Source organism: Schistocerca americana, chromosome 2 (genome assembly GCF_021461395.2).
Source record: "Schistocerca americana isolate TAMUIC-IGC-003095 chromosome 2, iqSchAmer2.1, whole genome shotgun sequence".
NCBI lineage: Eukaryota > Metazoa > Arthropoda > Insecta > Orthoptera > Acrididae > Schistocerca > Schistocerca americana.
In genome coordinates this window covers 735,471,453-735,488,149 of record NC_060120.1, presented here as the reverse complement: position 1 = coordinate 735,488,149, position 16,697 = coordinate 735,471,453, and the positions used below count along the sequence as shown (strand labels likewise).

Below are 16,697 nucleotides of genomic sequence, written 5' to 3'. Positions count from 1 at the left end.
CACAGGAGAAAGCTATACTCAAGACCCATACTTCACAATTCTTGGAATCAGGAAACGGGGAGCTACTGGATATGACAACAGGACTCTTTTGGTAATGGATGAAAGCAGGCTGAATGCTTGCCATACATGGTAAGAATGGTAAAGCTGGTATCATACCCTTCATGACCACAGTACCGAATGATATGTTCCAGCAGGATAATGCAGAACACCACATTACGGTTCACACAGTACAAACACCTCAAGATACGTAAGAATCCTTAACTAGTCTGCCGGTCCCTTGATTTGTTGCCCATAGAGCACGTCTTGGATGCGATAGGAAGATATATACTTTTATTTCAGCCTCCTTTCATCAATTGTTATTAACTGACCCAGCATATGTTTCAGGTGTCGCAAGAAATTCTTCAAGAAGATATATGGAGGTTATTCACTTCCATGCAGCAATGAATAAAAAGAGTGTATTTATGCTCATGGGGATCATACCTAGTACTGATGTTGATGGACATCAGTTTGAAATAGAATAATTACGTTATGAACATCTCCACAAAGTTTGATGAATATTGGGCTCATGCTTCATGCTGAAACACTTTCCATTTCCAACAACGTAAATGAAAGGAATCAATATATAAGTTACAAAAGCACTTCATTTCTTAGCACAAAGGGAAAATCACATTGATAGGTAAAGAAAGGTACAAGGCAAGTCAAACCCGCAATTATTAAAAACTGTAAATAAAAAATCCAAATACAATTGTATACAGAGCAGTACTGCTCTGTAAACAATTTGTATTTGGATGTCTGCTTTTAAAGTCCTGTGTCATATATTCATATTCATGAAACACACTGCACGTTTTAAGTAATGACTAACACAATATGGTGGCTTAAACCATTTTGACCCTTCATCTGTGAAGATGGTCCAAGTCCGAAATTTGGGTTCAAAATAAAAACAGCTGATGGTTCAAATATGCATTTTACACATCCTCTTAGAAGGTTGCTACTGTGTGTGTCATAAAAGCTGTAGCATTCCTGGGACTCTTTTCAGTAGTCACATTTCAATAGGATAATGCTTGTCCACAGGTTGCAAGGAATTTGACCCCTTCTCTCCATTAGATCTCACTTCCTCTCTGGCTTGGCATCCAAACAACAGTGTTCTTTTGATCATACATGAAAATTCATCAGTTTGTGACTCTCATATGGCCAATACGACTGGGTTTTGAACGTTAATAGAAGCCACCTGAATGTTATTCTTTGCGGGAACATTCAAAATCTAGTAAATTTGATACCTTGATATACAGAGGCTTGTACTTGTAATGCACTGCAGCTGCAACAATATCTTTTTGCAAGTAAAACTGTTTTCTTTCTGCAGGCTATACATTCAACTACTTCAGATCGTGTGTGTTATAAACATCTCTCATTTCTTGCTATTTTGCCACTGTGCACTATAGTCATACTATCCATATGTAGCTAATGGAATTTGTTATTTGTGTATTGGGACTGGTTATGAATACATTGTTAGCATGCTGCAATAGTAATTTGTGGACCCAGCTTTTATTCTTAGGTCATTTTTCCCCTACATAGCACACTTTAATCATGATCGCAGTCTGTGATCAATTATTTCCAGTATAAAAATAAACCATAATTTGCCAACAGCCTCTTAAAAAAAGGCAGACAACCGCTGAAAATGATCAGAGAACACACTTGTCCTTCGGCTGGGAAACCAACCTTAAATGATGAAAGAATCAGTAAAAATCAATGGCTGTAGGATGCAGAAAGCAATCTAAACCATTGCATTAAATACACATAAACTACATCCATGGGAAATGTTACTTCTTAATTGAAACAGTGTCATTATGATCTCTCCACTGGCAAATATTTCAGACCAGTACCACATTTGGATCAACAGCACAGAACTGTCAAGGAGGAAGTGAACATGAGACACAGATTAATAAACAAAAAATAGGGTAACATTCCATGAGTTGTATTAAATTTCAGAAGTCTGTTGTAGATATCTGAGGTATCACAGCATGTCGATACCACACAGGGCAATTGTTTTGAGTACAGAGGTCGGCACCAGATGATCTGCTGTTGTCTGACAGCCAATAGTGCTGCCCAACAGCCCACCGCCCAAGTGCTACACCTCCTGACCTAAGGTACTACCGGTTGTGTGTTTAAGAGTCCACCCAACTGCAGCTTGCCCCAATTGAGTAGCTCTAGTCTAGCAGCAGTCGAGTATAATTGTAGTTACAGTTGCAACTTTCCCTACGAGTGTAGTACAAAAGAACTGTACTCAAGACTTGACTTACATTTAATTCTGTGGATTGCAAGCCAGATGTGAATTGTGGACTGTTCAGGTGTTTAACTTGCCCCAGCATTGCCCTTTGACTTACACATATTTCAACAAGGATTCTTTGGACTAAGTTGAATATATTACAATATTTCTCACAGTGATTGTCCTCTCATTCTTTTGATTTCTGGCTCAGAACCCCACACACCATCCCAATGGGATACATCATAATTTTGGCAATGAGACTTTTCTTGATCACTTCAATATAGTATGGGTCAACGAAGTGAAATGGAAAGAAGATAAAGATTGCTAGTCACCTAAATCAAGGGTAATACAAACCGTATCAAAAACTGGTTTAACAGTATGCATTACAAGTATTATAGCAGGCCAAAAGTGAGTTACCATGGACAATTCAGTGATAGGATTATTCTCATCAAAACTGAAATTAGACCAATTCCAACAACTATCGTTCAGATATAAATTCAGATGTCATAAAAAGGTGGTAACGAGATAAGAGAGTATATGCGGGAGTTGGCCTGTAATTCCATATACAACAGGAAAAGAAAATCTCAACCATGAGGGAATGGAATGCTGTAAGAGAAGAAGATATAAAAGAGCATAGTTACAAGAGAATGTTGGCTCAGTGATAGAATAAAGCAAAAAGAAAGGCTCCTCAAGTTCTGCAACAAATTTCTGCTAGTAATGGTAAATATACTGTTTTAAAATCACAAGTGATGGAAGCAGATTGAGAATACATGGTACTTACAAATGAAATAACTGAGAAGAGAAAGGAAGCTACAGTGGGATGACTGTAGAAAAAATCCGAAGAAAAAAATCTGATGAAACAGAAAAAGAAATGCCCACTGGAAGGACAGACTGAGTACACAGAAAAGTCAAAATAGCATCAAAATAATTTAAAAGGAAAGGTGTCAACATTGGGAGTGCAAATAGAATTCCACTGTTCAACACAGAGGAGAGGGTGAATGGATGGAGGAAAGGAAAGGAATTGTCTACCAGCATGATAGACGAGGGCTTGGATGTCAATTTGGAGAACATACAGGGCCCCGTTATAGAATTAGCGCAAAATGAAGTTTATTAGAATCAAACATAGGTGTAATTTGAGAAAAAAAACTTCTGAGAATGTCCACAGCAATGAGTGAGTGGGAAAGGAAGAAGTGGATGTGAATGGAAGTATATGAGATGCGGTGCACCAGAAAGCTACACAGTGACAAGAAGAAGAGGAGGAGGAGGAGGAGATTAGTGTTTAACGTCCTGTCGACAACAAGGTCATCAGACAAGGAGCACAAGCTCAGATTAGGGAGGGATTGGGAAGGAAATCGGCAGTGCCCTTTCAAAGTAACCATCCTGGCATTTGCCTGAAATGATTTAGGGAAATCACGGAAAACCTAAATCAGGATGGCCAGAGACGGGTGTGAACCGTCGTCCTCCCGAATGCAAGTCCAGTGTGCTAACTAGTGTGCCACCTCACTCGGTACAATGAGAAGAAGAGAAAGGATGACTTGAGATTTGTTATATGGGGGCATCAAGTGAAATTTGAGACTGGATTGAGGACTTTTTGGTAGGGAGAACGGAACACACTATCTTGGATGAAGAGTCATCGTCAGATGTAAAAGTAATATTGGGTGTACTCCAGGGAAGTGTGTTGGAACCCTTGCTATTAATGTTGTATATTAATGACCTTGCAGACAATATTAATAGTAGCTTCAGGCTTTTTGCAGATGATGCAGTTATCTATAATGATGTACTATGTGAAAGAAGCTGCATAAATATTGTCAGATCTTGATAAAATTTAAAAGTGGTGCAAAGACTGTTAACTTGCTTTAAATGTTCAGAAATGTCAAATTATGCACTTCAAAAAGCGAAAAAAAATCTTCCGACTATAATATCAAAGAGTCACTTTTGGAATTGGCCAACTCTATATGAATACCTGGGTGTAACTCTCTGTAGGGACATGAAATGGAATGATTACACAGGTTCCGTCATGGGTAAAGCAGGTGATAGACTTTGGTTTATTGGTACTATACTGGGGAAATGCAATCAGTCTACAAAGGAAATTGCTAACAAAATACTTGTGTGATCCATCCTAGAATATTGCTCAAGAGTGTGGGGCCCATTCAAAATAGGATTAACAAGGTATATTGAATGTATACAGAGAAGGACAGCATGAATGTTTAATCCACGGGAAAGCGTCACAGAGACACTGAAGGAATTTAACTGGAAGACCCTTGAAGGTGGACATAAACCATCCCTAGAAAGTCTATTATGGAACAAAGTTTCAAGAACCTGCTTTAAATGATGACCCTTAGGAATATACAACAACCCCTTACGTATTGCTCACATAGGGATCTTGAAGATAAGATCAGAATAATTAAAGCACACACAGAGGCATTCAAACATTCCCATACATGAACGGAACGGAAAAAACCCCAATAATTGGTACAATGGGATGTACCCTCTGTCACACACCTCACAGAGGTTTGCAGAGTATAGATGTAGATACTGCCATAGAGGGCAAAAATCGTAGGGAAAGGCAAATACTGGGATATAAATAGAACAAATTATTGACATATTGGGTATAAGTGCTACTCTGAGATGGAACAAGTTGGCTCAAGGCAGTAAATTGTAGTGGGTCAGTCAGAAGATCTGTGGCAATAACAAAACATACTAAGTACCAAAACAAACCAGATATGGAACGTGATACATAAGGAAAACGAGACATTTATAATGAATAGGACTACTGTCAGGTCTGTAGTGACAACTGCCTGACTTTACAACAACTTGGTGGGTACAAACACAAATCCTTGCTGTCAGTAAGAATAATTACAGCAGTACAATCCAGTTTCACTATTGCGTCTAAAAGAAGTGTGTCTAAATATTTACATACTTAAATCTCAGTTGTTGCTAAATACTAATCTGTTACCATAAACAGTTTTATATTCACAGACACTGGATTCACCAACTTTCAATGAAACTGCTACCTTTCAACACAACTTAGACCTAGTATTACAATAAAGATCAGTCTGTCATCATAAACAAGTTTTCGAGAGGGACAATGTCACTCATTAGCTAAGTCTTGTCTACCTGTGGTTGCCTTGTGACATCTGTATGTCGGCACGTAGCATATTCACATTTCCTACCTTTTTGTATAAATGTGGTAATGTCAATTGTTCTTACAAATTTTTTATTGAAGGAAATGGGCTTCAGCAACAACCACCACTATCAGTTTAGGGCCATTCCGCGCCAAGTGGTCTAACATCAAGAAATGTTCCCACATGACCATCATGGATTTTGATGAAATTTTATACGAACGTTCACAAATGTTCTCAATGAACACTGGTAAAGCTTCAGTTTCAGAAATTCAATACTTGCAGGGATATAGTCACTTGTTTGAAACCATAGCACAGCTTCCAATAGTGCATCCTTGAATTTTCAGCAACTTTGAGATGAGATATCTCTGTAAGTATTTGCATGAAAGAAACAAAACTTGGCCATCTTATACAACTTTTAGATCTCTTTAACGTAAAATATGAAGAAAAGGATTTCTGAGCAATTTTCATATAGATAATTTGAAGCAAAGTTGGGTGGAAAAATAGCTGTTTAAAAAAAAATGCGAACTTTAGTTTTTTATATCTCCAAAAGTAATTGTGGGATGTACATGAAACTTTGCACACCATAACTCACCAACACAAGGTCTTAGAATACAAAATTTCATTCTCCTATTGCTTTCCATTATTTCACATATCTATGGTGAAGTTGACGATTTTTCAAAAAGTGTTAAAAATGGGTATTTTTAGTCAAATTTTTCAAAAAAGTGTTTTCTCCAAACTCTTCTAAACTATGGTAATTAGAAAGAGCATATTCTAAACTATCTAGAAAAGTGGATTTGGTTTTGCAATGCAAGCACATAACGCCCTAAAAAGTAGCATCATCAAAGAGGCGCACTGGAAGTTTGAACACATTTTTCCAGCGCTCAAATTGTACCTGATACATTTTATTATGCCAAATAAATGTTTATTAGTGCCTTGAGTAATTGAAATAAAAAGATCTGGTAAATAGGCAATGAGACTGTCAGAAAAACTTGAAAACTATGAGAAGTAGCCCTTCTGCTTTTATCGTAAGTGTTCATCTGCATAAAACTCTTATCATTTGTCAAAAAGAGAGAGAGAGAGAGAGAGAGAGAGAGAGAGAGAGAGAGAGAGAGAGAGATCATAAAGAATTCAATGAATAATAGCTTCATATTTTTTGTACTTCTCAAAATTGTAAATATTTACAAGTGGAAAATGAAGACCTAATTTTTGGATTCAATTGTATAAAACATTTTTCCAAAAAAGAATCGGTTTGCTTGAATCATACATCAAGTGATGTAAATTTTCCAATCAATATTGCAGAGATTTTAATACCTAGGTGTTGTAACCTGTGAATTTTTGTCTTAAAGTTATTAGGGAAACATGTGAAATTGGTTGGTTAAAGATCTAAGAGTTTTAATTTTGTATTTAATCACACTTAAATGTAGCCTACTACCTTGGTAAATACGTAACCCCTAGTTTCACAGAGAAAATTCACAAGATTCACTGTTAATAGAAAATATAATGGCAACAATTACTTTAACAATCAGATTGTTTCATTATTGTGAGCCTTGTTTGAACAATCAATATTTCAGTGGTGTGTTTGCAGCATAGTGAGTGGGTTCTCTTGACTGAGTGTAGCTTGTTATGTGACTCGTAAGACCATCAACGTTTGTAATCTTAATTTACAAAAAATTGCTTTGATTGTGTCTTTTATAGCATATATCTCTTATTAGATTTTTTCATTGGTATTATACATTGTGTATAATTTCATTCAATAGCAATTTGTCTGAAATTTAAGCAGATTACAATTTGCACTTAGAGGCGAAATACATTATTTAGTTACTGATTAGAGATGGATTCAGAAGGGAACAACATACCTTCCTGCTCAATTGGGCAAGGAGATAGTGGAACAAAGTGTCATGTCACTTTCTCTGCCAAAAAAAGCTGCTTTAAAATGGTTTGCAGATTTTAGTGATGAGGAAAAAGAGTTGTTGGTCTGACGTTCTGAAGCAAAGCTGGACAATACCTCTCAAGTTTGCCTACACCAGGAAGCCCTGTTATTGACCCACTATGAGAGGTTAAAAAAAAAAAAAAAATTATATATATATATAAATATATATATAAAAAATGCTTCAATCCCTTTGGGAAAGTGAATCATAATGTTAAGGCAGGAATTCGCACTCTTGATACTGAAACAGCTAATAAGGCTTCTGATATGTTGAAGAAGCAGCTTGTTAATAACATAAAGCCAGATCAGAAAATTTGTCCGGCTTGCAGGACTACCTTAAGTAAACACTTGGACGAAGCTTTATCAGCCTCGTCATCACATTCTGATGAGGACTTTAGACCAAAAGAAGAATTAAATAGTAGCTTATTGTCTATCGGTATTTCACCCTGAAGAGAACAGTAAGCTACAGAGATAACCCCCAATATGTGAAGAAGAAAATTCAAAACGCTCAAAATGTGATTAAAAACAGAATTGTAAATGCAATGGGAGTAAACCGACAAACTGAAGATGCTAGTGAAATTAAGGAATGTGGAAACTGTGCCGACTATGCACATTTGCTGACTGAATGCAATTCATAAAGAACAGATGCAAGTTTTAACCTTGGCACCTGTAAGTTGGACAGTCAGACAAACAGCAGCTCAGTTCGGCGTGTCCGAAAGAATGGTGAAGAATGCTCGGAGGCTTAAGGCAGAGAAGGGCATTCTGGCACTTCCCGAAAATAGGCAAAGCAGGAAATTACCAGCAGACGTTGCTAGTAGAGTGCAAAATTTTTTTGAAGATGATGAGTATAGTAGGGTGTGCCCTGGAAAAAAAGATAGTATTTCAGTTAGACTTTTAGATAGAAAGACATACATGCAGAAAAAAATTGTTACTTTGCAATTTACGAGAAATGTATGTTATCTATATGAATATAAATGGCCCAGAAACAGGGTTCTCAAAGTTTTGTGAACTTGACTCAAATGGTGTGTAACAGTAAGATCAGCTGGAATGCATGCAGTTTGCATCTGTGCAATTCACCAAAATGTTAAGCTTATGCTTAGCGGAGCTGGTATACGTGAAAATTATAAGGAGATTCTCAGCAAGGCAGTTTGCAGTTTGAACTCTAAACAGTACACGCTATATCGCTGTGAAAGGTGTCCTGGGCCCAAAGCTATTGCATCTGAAATTGCCAGCTATTTCCTAGATCATGAGCCACAGGAAGTTATTGTGTTTAAGCAATGGATACATACCGATCGTGCCACACTGGACACGAAGCAAATGGTAGTGGATGAATTTATTGAAGATGTAAAAAATAAAATGATTACTTTGCCAAGCATCAAAGCTTGCATCTTAAAGGCCTTAAATGTCATCTGAAAGACGAAGAGCTTGTTGTCCTAATGGATTTTGCAGAAAATTATTCTTTTATCATTCAGGATGCTGTGCAAGGCTTCCACTGGGACAATAGTCAAGCAACAATTCATCCATTTATCTACTTTCGTCAAAATGAGAAAGTAGACTCTTTAAGTTTTTGCATTATCAGTGATTGTTTGCGGCACGACACTATTACAGTTCATGTTTTTATCAAGGAGCTCATCAAATATATGAAAGCACGGTTTGCACAGATATCCCACATTCATTATTTCAGTGATGGCTCCAGTGCTCAATATAAAAATTTCAAGAATTAACTAAATTTGTGCTATTATAAGAGTGATTTTGGAATGACAGCTGAATGGAATTTTTTTTGCTACTAGTCACGGGAAATCACCTTGTGATGGGATTGGAGGTACAACAAAGCGGTTATCAGCAAGAGCAGGCTTGCAATGGCCACTTAATGGACAAATTCTTACTTCCATAGATCTGTTTCACTTCTGCTCTTGAAACATTAATGGAATTAAATTTGTTTTCGTCAGTAAAGATGCAATTGAAAAAAAATATTGTGTCACAAGAAGAGAGGTTTAAACTTGGACAAACTGTAGCAGGCACTAGAGAAAATCATCACTTTTTACCTATTGATGAAACAACAATTCAGGTCAGCAGAGTTTCAAATGATTGTTCATCTTTTCTAGCTAAAATGGGTCACAGTAATGAAGGAGGCATATTAATGTCTGCTCTCCAACCAGGACAATATGTTGCATGCATCTATGAAAACGTGTGGTGGATTGGGAATACCTATGAGACCTCCACAGAGCAAAGGGATGCATTAATAAACTTTATGCACCCACATGGTCCAGCAAATTCATTTTATTGGCCACCAAGAAGTGACAAGTGCTGGGTTCCGGAACACCACATTATTGCAGTTATTCCAGCTCCATCAGAAAATTTGTCTGGCCGGCAATACACCATTCCTCTTGATATTCATCAGAAAATTAATGTAGCATATCAAAAATTGAAATACGTTAGAGGAAACAATCTAAGGAACCCCAGAGTGCCTTCTAATTTTACACAGGGCACTTAAATAATTTTACTATCAGGCTTGGGAACCTGTGTGAAGAAACCCTTATCAGGCTTGGGATCCTGTGGTAAAGAAACCCACCCGTGGCTGTTGTTGCTAAGCTATCGTGCGTGGCCCCTATGGCAATGGGAATGCTGGTTTTCTCAGGTGAAATGAAACTAGCAGTGGTTAAGCCACCATGGACCATAGCAACTCATTTATACACTTCTCTTCCATTAGTAAGCTGGTGTTGTTCATTAAACAGGCAACTAATAATTAGATGATTATGCAAATAAATTTAACGATTTACATTCATTCTTAATAATAATTTTGTGTGTGTGTGTGTGTGTGTTGTTTCTATTTTTATTCTTTTGCTATTCGGACTTAAGCTAGGTCCTATTCATCAGGACTTCTTATTTCACTTATCTCAGACATTAATAAACATGTATAAGGCAAAATAAAAGATTTCAGGTATAATTTGAGTGCCAGAAAAATGTGTTCAAACTTCAAGTGCGTCTTTTTGATGATGCTACTTTTTAGGGTGTTATATGCTTGCATTGCAAAACCAAATCCACTTTTCTAGATAGTTTAGAATATGCTTTTTCTAATGACCATAGTTTAGAAGAGTTTGGAGAAAACACTTTTTTGAAAAATCTGACTAAAAATACCCATTTTTAACACTTTTTGAAAAATCGTCAACTTCACCCTAGATTTGTGCAATAATGGAAAGCAATAGGAGAATGAAATTTTGTATTCTAAGACCTTGTGTTGGTGAGTTATGGTGTGCAAAGTTTCATGTACATCCCACAATTACTTTTGGAGATATAAAAACTAAAGTTCGCATTTTTTTTAAACAGCTATTTTTTCGCCCAACTTTGCTTCAAATTATATATATGAAAATTGCTCAGAAATCCTTTTCTTCATATTTTACTTTAAAGAGCTCTAAAAGTTGTATAAGATGGCCATGTTTTGTTTCTTTCATGCAAATACTTACTGAGATATCTCATCTCAAAGTTGCTGAAAATTCAAGGATGCACTATTGGAAGCTGTGCTATGGTTTCAAACAAGTGACTATATCTATGCAAGTATTGAATTTCTGAAACTGAAGCTTTACCAGTGTTCATTGAGAACATTTGTGAACGTTCATACAAAATTTCATCAAAATCCATGAGGGTCATGTGGGAGCCTCTAGACCACTTGGCATGGAATGACCCTTTATTGCTTCCATTCTAGTTATTCCTGACTAATTCTTCTGGGGCAAATGGCCGTCACCATTCAATTAGTCAATGATTTACGTCATCCACTAGGATGGTCTTCAAATGAAGAGCATCAAATTACCTGCAAAGGATGGTGCCCAATACTTTGTACATTTTTTCCTTAGGGGGCTTTCCACCTATCTCATTGTCTTCAGTTCCCATGTCTTCGTTTCCCCATTAAACACAGGCTCTACTTAACAAATGGATACTGATCAGAGCTAGAAAAAACACTGCACTAATACAAAGTTAGGATTCAAGTGATAAAAAACACTGTCTTACAATTTATAATGGTCGATAGAGAAGCACTGCATTAGCTTAAGAAGAACACACCTCACAATTGCATGACAGTAAGTCAGAAGAATTGAGCGGGAGTCAACACGAAGAGCAAATTCAGGCTTCACCACACTAATACAAAAATGGTGCAAATCAAGAGGCAAAGCTATGGGTTATGTTGAGGGAAAGTATATGAACATTTGTCATATTCCAAGCCTTTTTTCGTTAATATTAGTTGACCATTTTCAATCTAAAACCGGTGCAACAGTGCCAGAATCAAGCAACAAGTCTGCTATTCAACATGTAACAACATGGCAGCAATTTCAAAAATGATTTTCAAATTGCATGGGCCTTTTGAAATGATTGAAATGGACATTAAGCTTTAAACAAACACAGGACAACCAGGATAGCTCCAGGTATGCGTTGATGCTCTATCATAAGTATCACATAGCGACACAAATATTCAACACCTGAAGAACACTTGAATATACATCTTTTTAAAATTAGGATGTAGGTTAAGGGCGGCTGCACAGTAACGCCTCTTGGCACCACGTACTACACAGTGTTCAGTTCAGATCGGCCCACATGATGCAAACATTGAAGTACATATAACAATTTCTTCACAAAAACACGTATTACTTACTTCATTAATTCCAACACATTCAGCTTTAGCTAACGTCACAACGCGGAACTTAATACCCAATGGGTTTTCGAAAATGTGAACATCAACAAACTTTTTACCAAACCACGTCTGGTTACGAAGAACAGTCCCAGAGGGGCTGTAAACATTAAATATGTGCTTCGAATGTCCTACATCAGCACCACACTGACGGCAAAGCAGTATATCTGAAACAAAAGTCCTAGTTAAAACCTAAATTTTTTAAACCATCTAAACTGCTGACATATAAGCCCTCGTTTTCCTTGAGTTATGTTAGTGTATCACAGGTATTATCATTTCTTCTTATCTTTTCCTAAAACATTGGTTTTTTTCAGCTCTTCCAGTTCATGACCACAGGAAATTTCCTAAGCAAAATTTCAACTGTGAGTCAACAGAAAAGTTTCCTGTACTCCGGAAAATAAAAAGAACCACGATCAAATTCACGTAAATAACACGGAAAATATCTTGCCTGGTTTTTCTTCGTGAAAACTGCCAACATTAACGAGTGTCAGCACAATCAGTAAAATATCTCTCCGCATCACACTGAACTTAACCTCAACAGTAAATTCTCAATATGTTACAAAATAAACAAATACGAAACATATCGAGTTGCATGCGTCTCTCCTCGGCTCTGTTGCTTTTAAGACACGTCATTACTTGAATTATCGTAGCGTTATCAATTAGAATCATATCATTACCATAATCAACAACGAACGTTCAATTGCGGATGCATAAGAAATTAATTAGCCATACTACTACACAAATAGGACATTATTATAGGCATAACGAACACAGTAACTTACAAAATATGATGTACCATCAAAAAATATACCACTGTCTACTAAAAAAAATGGCTGCCTTTACGCCATGGCGCCAAATCTAAAATTCAAGAACATGAATCTGTTACGAAGTATACCAACTGCAGCTTGTAAATTACATAACTTATCTAAATTAACTTTAGTTTTATTATACGAAAGTGCACATATTTGTTTTTGGAATCAAAAATTCTGTTGATAGCGAATACGATAATTGTATATACCTAATAAACGAATTGATCCAGACGATCTGCGAACTGCGACCCGCTCGTTTTAAGTAGCACTTTAAGCATTAAAAATGACGGTTTTGGTTCCAAAAACAAACGGATGTTTTAACTACGTAATTCACAAAAGTAAAATATTGTAAACTGTTTATGAGCATGGTAAACATTAATGTCTTCTGCAACTGAACTGTCCCATTTCTTGTTACCAATCACTTCAAGCACTTTCCAATATCATAATTGACAATTTATAAAAATATTGTCAGTAAACATAACTTCTTTCTCCCCCTCTTCTGGAGAGAACGAACCAATAGGGAATGTAGGTCAGCCTTGATGACGCTGGCCAATAAGATGGCAACCTGGACGTCACGTGGGTTTGTTATCATCTGTCAGCTGTTCGACCCGGGAACCGGCCGGTAAATTTTGCAGCTGAGCTCGGCAAAGCGGCGAGTGAACACGCAGGTACCGACTCCGTTGCAGTGGCGCTCAGCTGATCGCGATATGTTGACAGCCTGGCAGCCAGAGACACAGCGCTGCGTGGGCGCTGGCGTTACTGAACAGTGAATGAGCAAAATTAAGTGTGTAAACATCTTTTTTTTCCAGTGAAGTGGCGATATATCTTCAAGATAATGCGTTAGCAGAATATCTTTATCGCAAAAACTGAATACTCATGTGTAGTGACTAAACATTGTTAGAGCGCTGTTGGAGCGAATGGACGAAATGAAACGTCGTGTGGCATGTTCGTAGCGTAATATTTGATTATATGTTCATAAACTGACGTTGCGGTGCGGGAACTTTTGTATCTACATACCTACACGAAAGAGTGACGTGAAAGTGACATGAAATCCAAGTTTCTCATCTATGATCGAGGATGTATTTAGCTGGTTATTTCAACTAATGTGAAACTGGGAAATTTAATCTTTGGTGAAACTACAACGTTGAAGTTTCTAAGAACGCTAGAAACAGAACTTAAGCCCTCGCGACTGAGTGTGAAGTAGTGCGTCGACTTTCTGACCTCGATTGTGGTAATGGTTGGAATGTGTTACTTAGTGTTGTAATAAAGAAATGTCTACGGGAAAGCGACTTGCCAAACGTTCTATAATCGGAACGAGAGTTTGTGCCCCTAGAGATGACGGGAAGTATTATTCAGGTGTCATACAGGCAGTCAAATCTACGGGTAATGCTCCGGACGATGAGAGTTATTACACGGTACGTTTTGATGACCCTGGTCCGCAACAGAGATTTCTTGGCGAATACAGAGAGGCGGACCTCGTTGGTCCGGGCTTCAGAACAGTATCTGGTCTGACTCTGGTGGCAGGACAACGCGTCTATCTCACTTACAACGGGCGTGAAGTAAGCGGGAATGTGATAACTCACAAGCCTCGCATCGACGAGCTTCTCATCTCCATATCACCTCCGGGGCAAGAGGTAAGTTCGGACTACTACTGTACGATTTATTTTTATGTGTAATAAGTTGTAGGTAACATTTGTGAGATTACGAATTCCGTATGTGTGTGACGTTTATTTATTTGTTTTGGGATGGGGTATTAGGGTCAGTAATACAAGTTAACCATAAATATATTTTCCTTCTAATTGTTCTAAAGTTCAGCGGAGCACAGGTATTCTTGAAACAATCACAGTGTTTGGAAAAAAAGTAATGTCACCAACTGCGCGTTAATTGCTGCAAGGCGGTACTCGGGTCATAAAATTTAGCAAAGTGATATGCAATTAGAAGAGCGTATAGAAAATATTTAATGTGTTCCAAGATGTAGAGTGCATGTCAGTGCTGGAACGTAGCGAGTTAAAGATGTCGAAGAAAAATTGCAAAATTAATTCTATGTTAATATGCAGTCACTGGGTATATAGAGAAGTTAGTTTCATTGGAGACCTTGCTTAAAAGTGGAGTTCGTAACTGCGAAAGAGAAGTTGCGTAGTTAGCTGGTCCTGACTGTTTCTGTGAATGATGTACCGATGCATGTTACAGAACACAGATAGTTTGTTTTCGGACAGTGCTCTTTTTGCTTAGTAGGTTGGCTTTCGAATGACATTAAGACGTCACTTCCATTTGAAGTAACAGGGAGCTCTGATTTGTTCTTTGTTCCCAGCCGGCGGACTCCCCACCACACACAGCTGACAGGTCACAGCTGCGCATGCTTCGCTCGCGGCGGGGGCCAATGAGGCACCGTGTTTACAAGAGACCATCGCAAGACGTTATCTCTTAAATGCGGGCAATTCGTAGGAGCTGCTGTTAGGAACAGCTGGTACTGTGACAGATCACATACGGTGGAGTGAGTAGGAAGGACAAGGCAGTAAGAAGGCATTACGACGCATTTGGGAACACTGACCATCCGATTCCTGCCTTTTCAAGGACAGTAACAACGCCTTCACAATTTAAAATAGAAGAGTTGTGTGTTGTAATTTTATGTACTTGTGAGTGAAGCAAGAGGCATGCAGAAAGAATTGGGTTTCTAAATGCCAGTACAGCAAAGAACCAAACTTTTCAAGTCGTGTGTGAATTAATGTCCAGTATCACGGGAGACCATATACTCAGCGCTCTCGACAACATAGTGATACGCTGCTGACTCTCAGTGCTATATGATTCACGAAGACTGGCTGCCTTTAAATTAGCGTGTTTACTAGTCGACCACAATAATATTGCCCCTGGGAGTGACAGCGATTCGGTCGACTTATCGTGACTTAGTGCGTAATCGGAGTTTATAGTATACGCATAGCTGACCTGAAAGCATTGTCAATGCGGTGCATTTTCCGTAGTCATTACTGTACTTGTGTACCGCAACGTTGCCGCGTGATTCCGATAACAACCACGTGCAGTAAGACCTTGTTTTGTTACCAAATCCTACGTCTCATTTTATAGTCTCTTTTCTGGAGCTGATCTTGCCCTTTGACACACGCATACGAAGCTCTGTCATATCACAGACGTTTGTCGTTTTTCATGATGCGAATGTACATGAAATTCAGTATATCTTCTGTAGTCTCTCCATCGAAGTGAGCATGACATTTCTTATTTGTCACAGACTATTGTTTTTCTTTCTTTCTTTTTTTAATTGATATGCAAACGCGTTTCACTTGTATGAACATATTGGTGACTTAAGGCATACTTTAAACTGATGGATGTTTGGTGTCTTTTATATAAAATTAGGTGAGTAATCCAGTCATGTGTCCATAAAAATAACTAAATTCCTGCTTCCAGAAACGTTTGACAAGGGATTAAATAAATATTGGTACAAATTACGAAAACGAAACGATAATTCAACATCTAACGTAAATCATAGAAGACTCAGATTCTTCTGGTCAACTTTTCTGTACGTTCGTGTGGTAGGTGTAATTTGCAAAGAGAAATTGTTAGATTTGCTTGAAAATATGTGGTTTGTCATTGACTGCAGTCAGTTTATCAAAAGTGAACATACTGTTGAACACTTATTCTGCATAGTAATGCAAACTTTTATACAGCAACTACTCAGATGTCATCAACTATCACCTACTACTACACCAATTCTCCATCATCAAAATAATATCTTAGTTTTAAAAATAATTATGAATTTTTTAAATGAATGTAGTCTTTGTAAAACTCCCAAACGCTGAGAGATGGCTGTATGGCCTTATGGTGAAAAGTGACAATAAATATTTTTTTTTTTACAAAACTCTTTAAGACTGTGCTGTCTGTGATA

The 16,697-nt window shown here is 37.6% G+C and overlaps 2 protein-coding genes across 4 annotated transcripts in view; one reads left to right on the top strand and one right to left on the bottom strand.

The window, feature by feature from the left end:
* The window catches only part of LOC124595617, a 49,496-nt gene extending 36,860 nt beyond the window's left edge, over positions 1-12,636 (bottom strand). Inside the window, exons 1-2 of one of the 2 annotated variants that reach the window (XM_047134436.1) lie at positions 12,442-12,636; positions 11,958-12,160 (exon numbers count right to left, since the gene is read on the bottom strand). In XM_047134436.1, coding sequence (XP_046990392.1) covers positions 11,958-12,160; positions 12,442-12,511 — 273 coding nt within the window. In that variant the 5' untranslated portion in view covers positions 12,512-12,636. The remainder of the gene's footprint in view (positions 1-11,957; positions 12,161-12,441) is intronic. The other variant, XM_047134437.1, reaches the window with a different exon arrangement.
* An 814-nt stretch (positions 12,637-13,450) lies between these two features.
* The window catches only part of LOC124595931 (zinc finger protein 395), a 518,499-nt gene continuing 515,252 nt past the window's right edge, over positions 13,451-16,697 (top strand). For both annotated transcript variants that reach the window (XM_047134850.1, XM_047134849.1), the window contains exon 1: positions 13,451-14,436. In XM_047134850.1, coding sequence (XP_046990806.1) covers positions 14,074-14,436 — 363 coding nt within the window. In that variant the 5' untranslated portion in view covers positions 13,451-14,073. The remainder of the gene's footprint in view (positions 14,437-16,697) is intronic.